The sequence below is a fragment of the Dromiciops gliroides genome, chromosome 6 (genome assembly GCF_019393635.1).
Source record: "Dromiciops gliroides isolate mDroGli1 chromosome 6, mDroGli1.pri, whole genome shotgun sequence".
Classification (NCBI taxonomy): domain Eukaryota; kingdom Metazoa; phylum Chordata; class Mammalia; order Microbiotheria; family Microbiotheriidae; genus Dromiciops; species Dromiciops gliroides.
In genome coordinates, this window is record NC_057866.1 from 103,006,552 (window position 1) to 103,019,100 (window position 12,549).

The 12,549-nt window shown below is 40.6% G+C and overlaps 1 protein-coding gene across 6 annotated transcripts in view; it reads right to left on the minus strand.

The window, feature by feature from the left end:
- PIGG (phosphatidylinositol glycan anchor biosynthesis class G) overlaps positions 1–6,373 on the minus strand; it is a 105,476-nt gene extending 99,103 nt beyond the window's left edge. For 5 of the 6 annotated variants that reach the window (XR_006353656.1, XR_006353654.1, XR_006353655.1 and 2 more), the window contains exons 1-2: positions 6,126–6,373; positions 903–1,108 (exon numbers count right to left, since the gene is read on the minus strand). Coding sequence is in view for 1 of the 6 variants with exons in the window: in XM_043973288.1 (XP_043829223.1) it covers positions 903–1,108; positions 6,126–6,273 (354 nt within the window). In the remaining 5 variants the exon portion in view is untranslated. The remainder of the gene's footprint in view (positions 1–902; positions 1,109–6,125) is intronic. The other variant, XR_006353657.1, reaches the window with a different exon arrangement.
- Between the last annotated feature and the right edge of the window lie 6,176 nt (positions 6,374–12,549).

The window sequence follows — 12,549 nt, forward strand, 5'->3', positions numbered from 1 at the left end:
AGTGATGTTGGTGACTGCACAGCCCTCCCTCCCTCAAATCTAATTCACTGCAAGTCATGACCTCACCCCAATGTCGTGGTCCTCAAAGGACAAACAACAATTCCCTCGTAGAGTAAAAGCTCAAGTTCAGGGACCACATCTTAGTTACATCTGATCTCTGCCCCAGTACCTACCACAGTGCTCTCTGTATCTAGACAGCACTAACTAAACTTTAGATGAATGAATAAAAGAATTTCTTCTAGTTCAGGCTCTTCTATGAAGTTGTTCCATGGTCACTTTCTCTCTCCAGGGGTGCATTCCTTCAAACATTAAGATAACATGCTTGTCGTGGGCAGCTAGGTGGCACAGTGGATAAAGCACCGGCCTTGGATTCAGAAGGACCTGAGTTCAAATCTGGCTTCAGACACTTGACACTGACTAGCTATGTGACCCTGGGCAAGTCACGTAACCCTCATTGCCACCCCCCCCCCCAAGATCACTTTTGGTTCTAGAGTTCTGTGATTCTTTAAACTTCTGGACTGTAATGATTAAACACAATCATGCATGGGTGTTGAAAACCACAAGGGAGATCTTGCTGAACGATAAAGCTACATACAGCTCGGTGAACGGTGAACTCCCCTACATCCCTTCCTAGGTCAAAGATTTCAAAGCACCTTCCCTGGGGAATCATCATGTAAGTGCTGATTTTCATTGCTAACAGAAGGTGCAATATCAAGACTACATTATGAAGGACATTTCCAGACCATTTCTCACATTACTACTAAGCCCTAAATCAATTACACAGAATGGAAAAGAATAAAGGCATCAGGTGTAGATTCTAAGCGAAGGAACATACAGAGCCACTCTGAACCAACGAGGAAGTTAAACCATGAGGTTATAGAATACCATATCAAACTGTTTACCTTGATTCGAGGCAGAGTAACAGTGGGTGGCTTTGCTTCTGCTATAAAACTATGAGTGAATCCTTTTTCTGTAAGATACGTTGTATAAGGCATGAACTGCACACCCTTTGATCCAAACACAAAATCACCTCTCAAGCCATCTACCAGCATTATAACAACTTTTCTGAAGAGAGGAGGTGGAAGCTGGGTCCAGTTGGAACTTGTTCCTATAAAGTATTTTAAAAGGGGAAAAGAAAATAATTTTTTAACACAAAATTGTTACTTAATATTAAAAATATACTGAGGCTTATTACAAAATGATGGGATATTTACTAAACACTACTGTAGTGATATGACATATATTTCTATATATTTCTATAATTATATATTATATTTGTGAACCAAGACCAGTTCAAAAGTCTCCAATCCAACACTGTATTACATATATCCCACAGAACCTTGCTATAAATATGCTCTGCTACTGAGTATTCTATTCTATTGAACTTCATACTACCCACAAACTCCATTTCTTTCTCTAACTTTTACAGACAGCAATACAACCTCTCTAGGCTTTCTACTGGCAAGAAATGAAATACAGGTGGTCAACATATTCAATGTGAAAACATTTAATGTACAGTTTACATTAATCAGTCAATAAGAATTATGTTTAAGTGCCTTCTATATGTTCAAAAATGTGCTAGGCCGGAGGCAGCTAGGTGGCGCAGTAGATAAAGCAATGACCCTAGATTCAGGAGTAACCGAGTTCAAATCCGGCCTCAGACACTTGACACTTACTAGCTACATGACCCTGGACTAGTCACTTAACCCCCATTGCCCCACAAAAAAACAAACAAAGAAAAAAATGTGCTAGGCCATGAGGATTCAAAAGCAAAAAAGTAACAGGCCTTTAAAGGAGTTTTTACTGCATTGGGGATAACATCTACACATATAAGTATATACAATATACATTAAAGGATAGTTAGGGGAAAGAGAGCACCAGGAGCTGGGAGTGGAAGGAGTCAAGTCAAGACAACAAACATTTGTTAAGCTCCTACTATGTGCCGGGTACTGTGCTAAGCACTGGAAAAACAAAGTTTTTTTTTTTTAAAGTCTGGGAAGATTTTATGTAAAAAGTAGTGTTTGCGGGGCAGCTAGGTGGTGCAGTGGATAGAGCACTGGCCCTGGATTCAGGAGTACCTGAGTTCAAATCCAGCCTCAAGACATTTGACACTAGCTGTGTGACCCTGAGCAAGTCACTTAACCCTCATTGCCCCACCCCCACCTCCACAAAAAAGCTAAGAAATTAGGCCTTTTTCCACTTACTGTCCAGGGACACCCTGCAATAAATTTTACCATGAGACTTCTAAGACTTTATCATTACAAATTAATAACTATTGGGAAGGGTGACATCCCCTCCCACCAATCCCAAAGAATTTCTAGGGACTCTCAAGAGGACTGCCTGCATACCTGCTCAGGGACAGGATACAGGAGGAAAAGGTAAGGTTAGGAAAGACCACAGTCAGGGGCAGCTAGGTGGCTCAGTGGATAAAGCACTGGCCCTGGATTCAGGAGGACCTGAGTTCAAATCTGGCCTCAGACACTTGACACTTACTAGCTGTGAGACCGTGGGCAAGTCACTTAACCCTCATTGCCCTGCAAAAAAAAAAGAAAAAAAACCAGGAAAGACCATAGTCAGAAAAGAGAGCCAGTAGTAACTAACATGGAGCAAGAAAGCCAGTCCCCATACCAGTGGAGCTGTGCTTCAATTGAGCAATTTTACCTGGGGATTTCTACCATCAAAAAGGTACTGTACTCCAACATACAAGGCATTGGGCTGTCATAGTACCGATGCTGAGGTTAACCCAAAATCAACACTGGCACTGGGAGGAGAAAAATTCTGGGAATTGGCAGCATGCAGCAGAGGATGGATGGATGTTTGGGAGGAGCTCAACAGAAGTGGGAAGTCAATCTGTCTGCTTCTCAAGACAAAGTGAGCTACAGTAAGCCATGGGCGAGGACACATGAGGTAATGATAGGAACCATACTGCAGGTGGGCAGGGTGAGGTCAAGCAAGCTTGAGGGGGTGAGGAGAGGGCATAGAAAGTGTTCAGTCCTCTTGAGCAGTGGTGTAAAACTCAAATAGAAATGGGAGCCACAAATCCAGACATAAGGATTTCTGCAGACTGCAAGAGGACTTAGTTTTAAAATGTAATGTTATCTCCACGTTTTATTGGATTTTTATTTCTTTTGTTAAGTATCTCCCAATTACATTTTAATCTCATTCAGGCCTCTCTGGAGCCCACAGGCCTTCTGCTTGACAGTGGTGCTCTGGAGGTATTTGGATAATCCTGAGCAATCAGTGACAATTTACAGCCATACACACAAGGCTAAGGAATGCTAAATATAGTGACAATTACTCACATTTGTATAGTACTTTAGAATTCACAAAGCATTTTTCCTATCTACTTAAGAGTAGCATATTATCAGCCCCATAAGAAAACTAAAGTTCAGCATGGTTGAGTAAATCCACAGTGACAGCAATAATGTCAGAGTAAAGACTCAAATCCAACCAAGTCTTCTAAATCTAAGACCAGGATTCGTTTATGAAGTCTTGGAATCAGAAATTAAAGGTAAAATAGGTGCATGCAGTTTATATTTGCATCGCTGACCCCATTGAATGCTACTGTGGATCAGATGGCTGTGAAAGCTTAGAGAGTCTGTGGGGGGGACAGGGTGGAGGGGGGAGAATTAGCGGGGACAGGGTTCTTAGAGGGAGTTAAGGGAGAAGTGTTTGTACAGTCACCGTACTGCAGGAAGCCAAGGAATGGTCAATGTACAGTAAATGTTTTATATGCTCTAAGTTCCAGGAAACTCTCTGGGTATCATCAGAAACATTGCCCAAGAAACGGACAAATCTTCTCCCATATTAGTGGAAGATGTTTTGATACCAAGGCCTAAGCAGGAAGAAAAGTTCATCACTCTTCCTTGTTCTACCCCAGGGAACATTAGTTACACACATTTACATAGGAAGGACAGTAGGGGAGTATAAGTCCAACATATATTAACAGGGAGGAGGGGGAAATATGTTTGTGCACCTTCCAGATACAATTTAAGGATTCTAACATGATTAAAAAATATATAAAACAAAAAAATTCTACTTAGAGCCATTTTCCAAGGGGTCAGTAATACCCCATTGAGTGACCAGGCTCTAAAATAGGTGATTTTAAGTTTTGGAGTATTATCCTTCTAAGAATCTATACATCCAGGGGGAGCTAGGTGGAGCAGTGCATAAAGCCATGGTGCTGGATTCAGGAGGACCTGAGTTCAAATCCAGCCTTAGACACTTGACACTAGCTGTGTGACTCACTTAACCCTCAACCCTGATTGCCCCACCTAAAAAAAAAATTCTATACATTCATATCTGGAGAAGCTATAATACTTTCTTTATGGAAGGAGCAGCTCTCAAACCACTGAGGCTCACTTTATTATTGACATCAGGCTCTGCTGGACAATGATGGAATGGAAAAAAATTGGGAGGCAGCTGAGTGGTGCAGTGGATAAAGCACTGCCTCTGGATTCAGGAAGAGCTGAGTTCAAATCCGGCATCAGACATTTGACCCTTACTAGCTGTGTGACCTTAGGCAAGTCACTTAACCCTCATTGCCTGGCCCAAAAAAAAGAGAGAAAAAAAATTTTAACCAGTACAGTAGTATTCAAAGGCCTCTTTCCCCATTGGAGATGGGGTTTGGGGGGAAGTGTGGTGAAAATCCAGGACCCAGAGAACTAGTTCTACAGACACTAGAAAGGAGGCTGTGGAAGTTACGAATCAGAGTTTTGTGCCTCAGAACCATTTTGGGCAGGGAATCCTGCACTAAAACTTCATCGTAGCTATATACTTTTAAGTATTACCACTTTGTTGCTCACAGAGGTTCCCAAAGATCACATTGTTGTGTCTTGTCATGGTTGTAAAATGTGTATATGTAACAACTTTATTTCCCCTAGTGACAACTTGGTGCAACTCTAACTTAAATCCAATTCATACACAAGTCAAGACATCACTCAGTGATATAACTGGTCCTGGCTTTATTTTAAATGGAAGGAAAGGTCTAAGGGCTCCTGTTTCCTTAGAGTCACTAATGATCCCCAATTTCTATACATCGAAGCTTCTTAAACTGAGTCTTGACCCCACATGGAGTCTCAAAACTGAATGTGGGGGTCTTAACTCTGGCAACAGTATACCTATTTTATACACCTAAATACCTGGGGTAAATATTTCTGGGGAAAAAGGGTGGGAAAGTTTAAGAGGCCCTGCTATAAACAACATAAACTAAAAATTCGCTGTTATAAACCTATGGGGTGCAAGGACTTTGGAAGTATAATGTCTTGCACATAGTAGGGCTTTAATAAATTTTCAATAGCTAAACTGAAGCAATCAGTTTGTGATTAGGTCAGGGAACAGATGAACTAAAGGCATCTTTGGGTAGACAAATGAAGCCAAATGTGGGACCTTTCTGGGGGAATCTCAAGGTTAAGGCAGGAAAGGGTATAAGTTGAGGGCAAGGATCCAAAAAGGGCAGAAAAGCCCAAAGGTCCTGTTAATTGTGAGATGATCTTCTGCCAAACTTAAGTGGACCCCAGTACCCCCCATCTAGTGAAAGAGCCCTTACCTGGAGGGCAAAGAAGGGAGCCTGGGGCAGGGAGGACTTCCCCCCCACACACACACACACACACACATGAAGTGGGACACAGGAAGAAGGATAAAGGAAAAGGGCCTGAAAGGAAATGATGCTGGGAAGGGATATGAAGAGGGGACCCCGGGAGTACGAGAAGGATAAAGGGGAGTATAAGGGGAGGATTCTAGAGAGAGGCATGAAGGGGAAGGCAGGAGAGAAGACAGAGAAGAAGGGTACGAAGAGGACCCCTCCTCACTTTAGGTGTACAGGGAGGCAGGAGCAGGAAAGGGAGGAAGAGGAATGTGAAAGGGAGGAACCCCCACACACACACCTGAAGTGTATGGAGGGCACAAGGAAGAGGATAGAGAAGAGTATGCAGGAGAAGATATTAGGGAGGGAGGGATCTCAAAGGGAGGATCCTCCCCTCACCTGAGATATATAGGGGGAGCACAAGAGGGGCGCTCCAGGGGAGGGGGAGAGCGGTCGGAGAAAGAAGGGCGCGGGCAAGGAGAGAGCAGGAGCGTGGCGCAGGGGCCCCGGGACCGAGGGAGGGGAGGCCCAGCCTCCGTACCTGCCGCGGGCTCCGGCGCTGGGGGCAGGGGCCGGACAGGGGACGCAGAGCGCACTGATACCGGGAAGAAACCCCGGAGAAAGACGGCGACCCCGAGCACCTCAATCACCACGCAGCAGGCGGCGAAGGCCCCGGAGCCCAGCCGCATGGCTGCGCCTGTTCCCACAGCAGCCCTAGCTTGAGCTCCGGCCCGGCCCCGACCAAAGACCCACTACCGGCACCTGAAGACGCCGATACGACATAGTGAGCATGCGTGCCTGCACCCAGCCGGTGCGTGAGCGGGATCCCGGGGATCCCTGTGATTGGTGCTCGGCTGACGGAAGGCGGAGCTTTAGAGTCCTACCGGAAGTAAGTTCGCCAGTACTTCCGCCTATTTTGTTTCAAGTTCTACTTGGGCTTTGAAGTGGTCTTTATGGTGGGTTGCTAACTGTCCTATTGTCGTCATAGAACTCAGCACAGGCTCCGGCCCCAAGCCGCGGTGCCCCCTCCTCCCGAGCCGCGAGAAGTGCGCGACTCAGGCTCAGCCACGCCCCATGACGGCTCAGCCTGAGGTATTTAGTCCTTTGCGGCCTTTCTGGGCTGGTGTCGTGCATGCCCGTGTGTCTACACCTGGGCTTCTTCGCTTGCAGGCTTGGGACAAGCAGAAACGACGAGAGACTTGTCCTCCCTCTTTCCTGGGGCTGGTGGTGTACACTTGCGCTGGGCCCCTTCGGCCGTGGGAGAAAATCTTTTTTTTTTTTTTTGGTGGGGGGGGGGGACGGGGCGGAAAAGATTCGGCCCATGAACTCCCAGTGTGGGAATTCCCTGCACCAGTGCTGTTCACAGTCTCTTTAGTAACTTAACTACAGATGCAGTGACTTCCCTAGGAGAATGAAGGATTAGGTGAAGTCAGATCTTTCAACTCTAAAACCAGCCCTTTCTCAAATAACCCTTAAAAGCAAAAGCAAAAACTATATAACAGCCTCTAGAGAGCTTGTGGCCATAAACTTCTTAAAATTATTCTGAGGCCAGATCTGGCAGCCCACCCATGTTTTAGGGCCCCTACTCTTTACAGAGCCCAGTGGTTCCAATATTCAGCTATCGTTGAAAGAACATTGGGGGCGGCTAGGTGGCGAAGTGGATAAAGCACCGGCCCTGGATTCAGGAGTACCTGAGTTCAAATCCGACCTCAGACACTTGACACTTACTAGCTGTGTGACCCTGGGCAAGTCACTTAACCCCCATTGCCCCGCAAAAAAAAAAAAAAAAAAAGAACATTAGTTTTCTTTTGATTTTTTTTCTAAGGTGGTTGGGGTTTTTTTGTTGTTTGTTGCTTTGTTTTTTTTTTTTTTTAATGCCAGTGCTTATAGCACAATGTATACCCAACTTGTTCAGTTATTCCACAGTGGACAGGAATCCCCTCAGTTTCCTATTCTTTATCACCACAAAAAGAGCTGCTATATTTTTGTACAAATGGGTCTTTTTCCTTTTTCTTTGATTTCTTTGAGATACAGATGAAGTAGTAGTATTGCTAGATCAAAGGGTATGCAGTTTTATAGCCCTTTGAGCACAGTTCCAAATTGGTTGGATTAGTTCATAACTCTACCAAAAGTGCATTAGTTTCCCTATTTTTCCACGTCCCCTCCAACATTTGTCATTTTCCTTTTCTGTCATATTAGCCACTCTGATAGGTATGAGGTGGTACCTCAGAATTGTTTTAATTTGCATTTCTCTAATCAATAGAGATTTAGAGCATTTTTTCATGACTAGATAGCTTTGATTTCTTCTTCTGAAAACTCTTTATATCCTTTGACCATTTATCAATTGGGGAATGACTGGTATTCTTGTTAAATTTGGCTCCTTTTCTATATATTTGAGAAATGAGGCCTTTAGTGGAGACAACTGTAAAAAAAGAAAGTTCCCCCCCACCCCCAATTTCCTGCTTCCCTTCTAATGTTGGCTGAATTGGTTTAGTTTGTGCAAAACCTTTTTTTTATGTGATGTAGTAAAAATTATGCATTTTACATCCTGTAATGTTCCCTGTCTCTTGTTTGCTCATAAAGTCTTCCCATATTCATAAATCTGACAGGTAAACTATTCTACGCTCCCACAATTTGCTTATGATATCCCTTATGTCTAAATTATGTATCCATTTTGACCTTATCTTGGTATATGATGTGAAGTGTTGGTCTATGCCTAGTTTCTGCCAAATTGTTTTCCAGTTTCCCGAGAAATTTAAGTTTGGATCTTAAAGGTTATCAAACACTAGATTACAGTGGTCATTTACTACTGTGTATTATGTACCTAATCCACCACTGATCCACCACTCATTTCTTTGCCAGTACTAAATTGTTTGGATGATTACCATTTTATAATGTGGTTTGAGATCTGGTACTGTGAGGCTGCCTTCTTTCACATTTTTTCCCATTTGGCATTTTTGAACTTTCTTTTTTTCAGATGAATTTTGTTATTATTTTTAGTTATATGAAATCATTTTTGGTAGTTTGATATTGCACTGAATAAGTAAATTAACTTAAGTAGAATTGTCATTTGTATTATATTGGCTTGACCTACAAATGAGCAGTTAATATTTCTCCAATTATTTAGCTCTGACTTTATTTGTGTGAAAAGAATTTTGTAATTGTGTTCATATTTTTCTTGGGTTTGTCTTGGCAAGTAGACTCCCAAATATTATTGTCTGCAATTATTTTAAATGGAATTTCTCTTTCTATATCTTTCTGCTTTACTTTCTTGGTAAGATATAGAAATGCTGATGATTTATATGGATTTATTTTTATATCCCATAACTATTTCAGGTTGGTTTTTAGTTGATTCTCTAGGATTCTCTAAGTATAACATTATATCATCTGCAAAGAGTAATAGTTTTGTTTCCTCGTTGCTTATTCTAATTCCTTCTACTTTTTTAAAACTTTTATTCAAATAGCTAGCATTTCTAGTACAGTATTGAATAATAGCGGTGATGATGGGCACCTTTGCTTCACCCCTGATCATATCAGGAAAGCTTCTAACTTAGCCCCATTACAGATAATGCTTGCTAGTTTTAGATACTACTTATCATTTTATGGAAAGCTCCATTTGTTCCTATGCTTTCTAGTGTTTTTTTTTTAATGTATAAGGTATTTTATTTTTTCCGTTACATGTAAAGATAGTTCTCAACTTTTGTTTATACAAGCTTTACAATTTCAGATTTTTCTCCCTCCCTCCCCTCCCTCCCCCCTCCCCTAGACAGCAGGTAATCTGGTATAGGTTATATTATATACATATAGATATACATATACACACACACATATATATACACATAATAACATTAATCCTATTTCTGCATTAATCCTGTTACAAGAGAAAAAATCAGAGCAGTGATGCAAAACCTCAAAATAGAAAAAAATAACAACAGCACCCAAAACAAAAGAAATAATATGGTTCAATCAGCATCTATACTCCACAGTTCTTTCTTTCTTTTTTTTTCTTGGATTTGGAGATCCTCTTCTATCATGAGTTCCTTGGAACTCTTCTGTACCATTGCATTGGTGAGAAGAATATAGTCCATCACAGTAGGTCAACACTCAATGTTGATGATACTGTGTACAATGTTCTTCTGGTTCTGCTCATCTCACTCATCATCAGCTCACCTAAGACCCTCCAGGTTTCTCTGAACTCTTCCTGCTCATCATTTCTTACAGCACAATAGTATTCCATTGTATTCGTATACCAGCTTTCTAGTGTTTTTAATAGAAATAGGTGTATTTTGTCAAAAGCTTTTTCTGCATCCATTGAGATAATCATATAATTTCTCTTGGTTTTATTATTGATATGGTCAATTATGCCGATAGTTTTCCTAATATTTAACCAGCCCTGCATTCCTGGCATAAATCCCACCTGGTCATGGCATATGATATTTGTGATATATTGCTGTAATCTTCTTGCTAGGATTTCATTTAAAATGTTTACATCAATATTCATTCGGGAAATTGGTTTATACTTTTCTTTCCTGTTTTTGTTCTTCTTGGTTTAGGTATCAGCACTATGTGTCATAAAAGGAATTTGGAAAGATTCCTTCTTTGCCTATTTTTCCAAATAGTCAATTTTGCATTGAAATTAGCTGTTCTTTAGATGTTTGGTAGCATTCACTTGTGAATCCATCTGGTCCTGGGGATTTTTTTCTTAGGTAGCTCAGTGATGGTTTGTTCAATTTCTTTTTTTAAGACAGGATTATTTAAGTATTCTATTTCCTCTTCTGTTAATCTGGACAATTTATATTTTGGCAAATATTCATCCATTACTGTTTTGGCTAGATCCATAAGTTTTGATTTGTTGCTTCATTGTTGTCATTCTCTTTAATGAAATGATTTATTGTTTCTATGATTTGTTCTTTGATCCATTCATTCTTTAGGATTAGATTACTTAGTTTCCAATTAATTTTTAATCTATGTATCCATGGCCCTTTATTAGTCTAAAAAAGATACATTTGATACGTTTGCTTTTCTGCATTTAGTTGTGAGGTTTTTATGCCCTAATACCTGGTTGATTTTTGTGAAAGTGCCATGTACATCTTAGAAGGCATATTTCTTTTTTCTTTCTATTTTTTTTTTTTTTTGCGAAGGGCAATGAGGGTTAAGTGAAGTGTCACACAGCTAGTAAGTGTCAAGTGTCTGAGTTCACATTTGAACTCAGGTATTCCTGAATCCAGGGTCGGTGCTTTATCCATTGTACCACCTAGCTACCCCCAGCATATTTCTTTCTATTCCCATTCAGTTTTGTCCAGAAACCCATCATATCTAACTTTTCTAAAATTCTATCCATCTCTTTAACTTCTTGTTTGTTTATCTTATTAGATTTATTTCCGCCTTATAACTCATTTAACTTTTCCTTTAAGAATATGGATGCTGGGGGCAGCTAGATGGCACAGTGGTTAAAGCGCTGACTCTGGATTCAGGAGTACCTGAGTTCAAATTCGGCCTCAGACACTTGGCACTTACTAGCTGTGTGACCCTGGGCAAGTCACTTAACCCCCATTACCCCCCAAAAAAACCAAAAAACAAAAACAAAAAGAATATGGATGCTATGTTATTTGGTGCATATGTGTTTAGAATTGATATTACAGGGCAGCTAGATGGTGCAGTGGTTAAAGCACCGGCCCTGGATTCAGGAGTACCTGAGTTCAAATCCGGCCTCAGACACTTGACACTTACTAGGTGTGTGACCGTGGGCAAGTCACTTAACCCCCATTGCCTAAAAAAAAAAAAAAAAAGATTGATATTACTTCGTTGTCTATGATACCTTTTAGCAAAATGTAGTTGGTTTCCCTGCTTCTTTCTTTCTTTCTTTATTTTTTTTTGAGGGGCAATTGGGGTTAAGTGATTTGCCCAGGGAAGTATTAAGTGTCTGAGGCCAGATTTGAACTCAGGTCCTCCTGAATCCAGGGCCTGTTCTCTATCTACTGCGCCACCTAGCTGCCCCCTGCTTATTTCTTTTAATTAGTTCAGTTTTTGCTTTTTACTTTGTCTGAGATCATGATTACTACCCTTGCTTTTTTTTTTTTACTTCAGCTGAAGCATAATAGATTCTGCTACAGCTCTTTATTTTTGCTCTGTGTTTCTTGTAAACAACATATTGTTGAGTTCTGGTTTTTAATTTATTCCACTATCTGTTTCCATTTTATGGATGAGTTCATCCCATTCCCATTCACAGTTATGATTATTAACTGTGTATTTCCCTCCACCTTATTTTTTCCCTTATGTATACTTCTTTCTCTCCTTTTTTTTTATTCTGTCCCTTCTCAAAAGTCTGTCTTGCTTCTGACCACTAACTCCCTTAATGTGCCCTCCCATCTATGATGCAGCAAGCTTTTGATGGGTTAAAAAATACAAACAAAGCAGAGCTGTGGGGAAGACATTTTTTATCCTATACCACCTTTTTATCCTATACCACCTTCACCTTCAGCAAACCCTATTCCTCCTATTTGATATAAAAGGAAATAAATTCTAGAATAAACAAACATTTTAGTGTCATAAAGTTGCTAAATGTTAACAGAACAGAGTCAAATAAGCCATCTCTTGATTCTTGTTTCTTGTTAACCAAAGGCTATATTGTAGGTTTAAATTTAAATGAGATACCAGCATCTCATGATCCATTTCCAATTTGTTTCTTGGTTGGGATTTGTATTAAGAACAGGACTTAGAATCCTGATTCACAGTGATAAGTTATTATAAATGGAATTAAAGCCTCATGAGTACCTTTAGTAAGACTGGAATATGCTTACTTCTTCAAGGTTACACCAAAAAATTTGTGACCTCATTGATTAGAAATCAAAGTTTCTGATTATTGTAGTGACCACTTAGTTTATCTTTCACTGGGTATTATTGCAGATTTTTTTTTCTTATTCAACGTGAAAAGGATTTCATATTGAAGCTTCATTCATTGAATT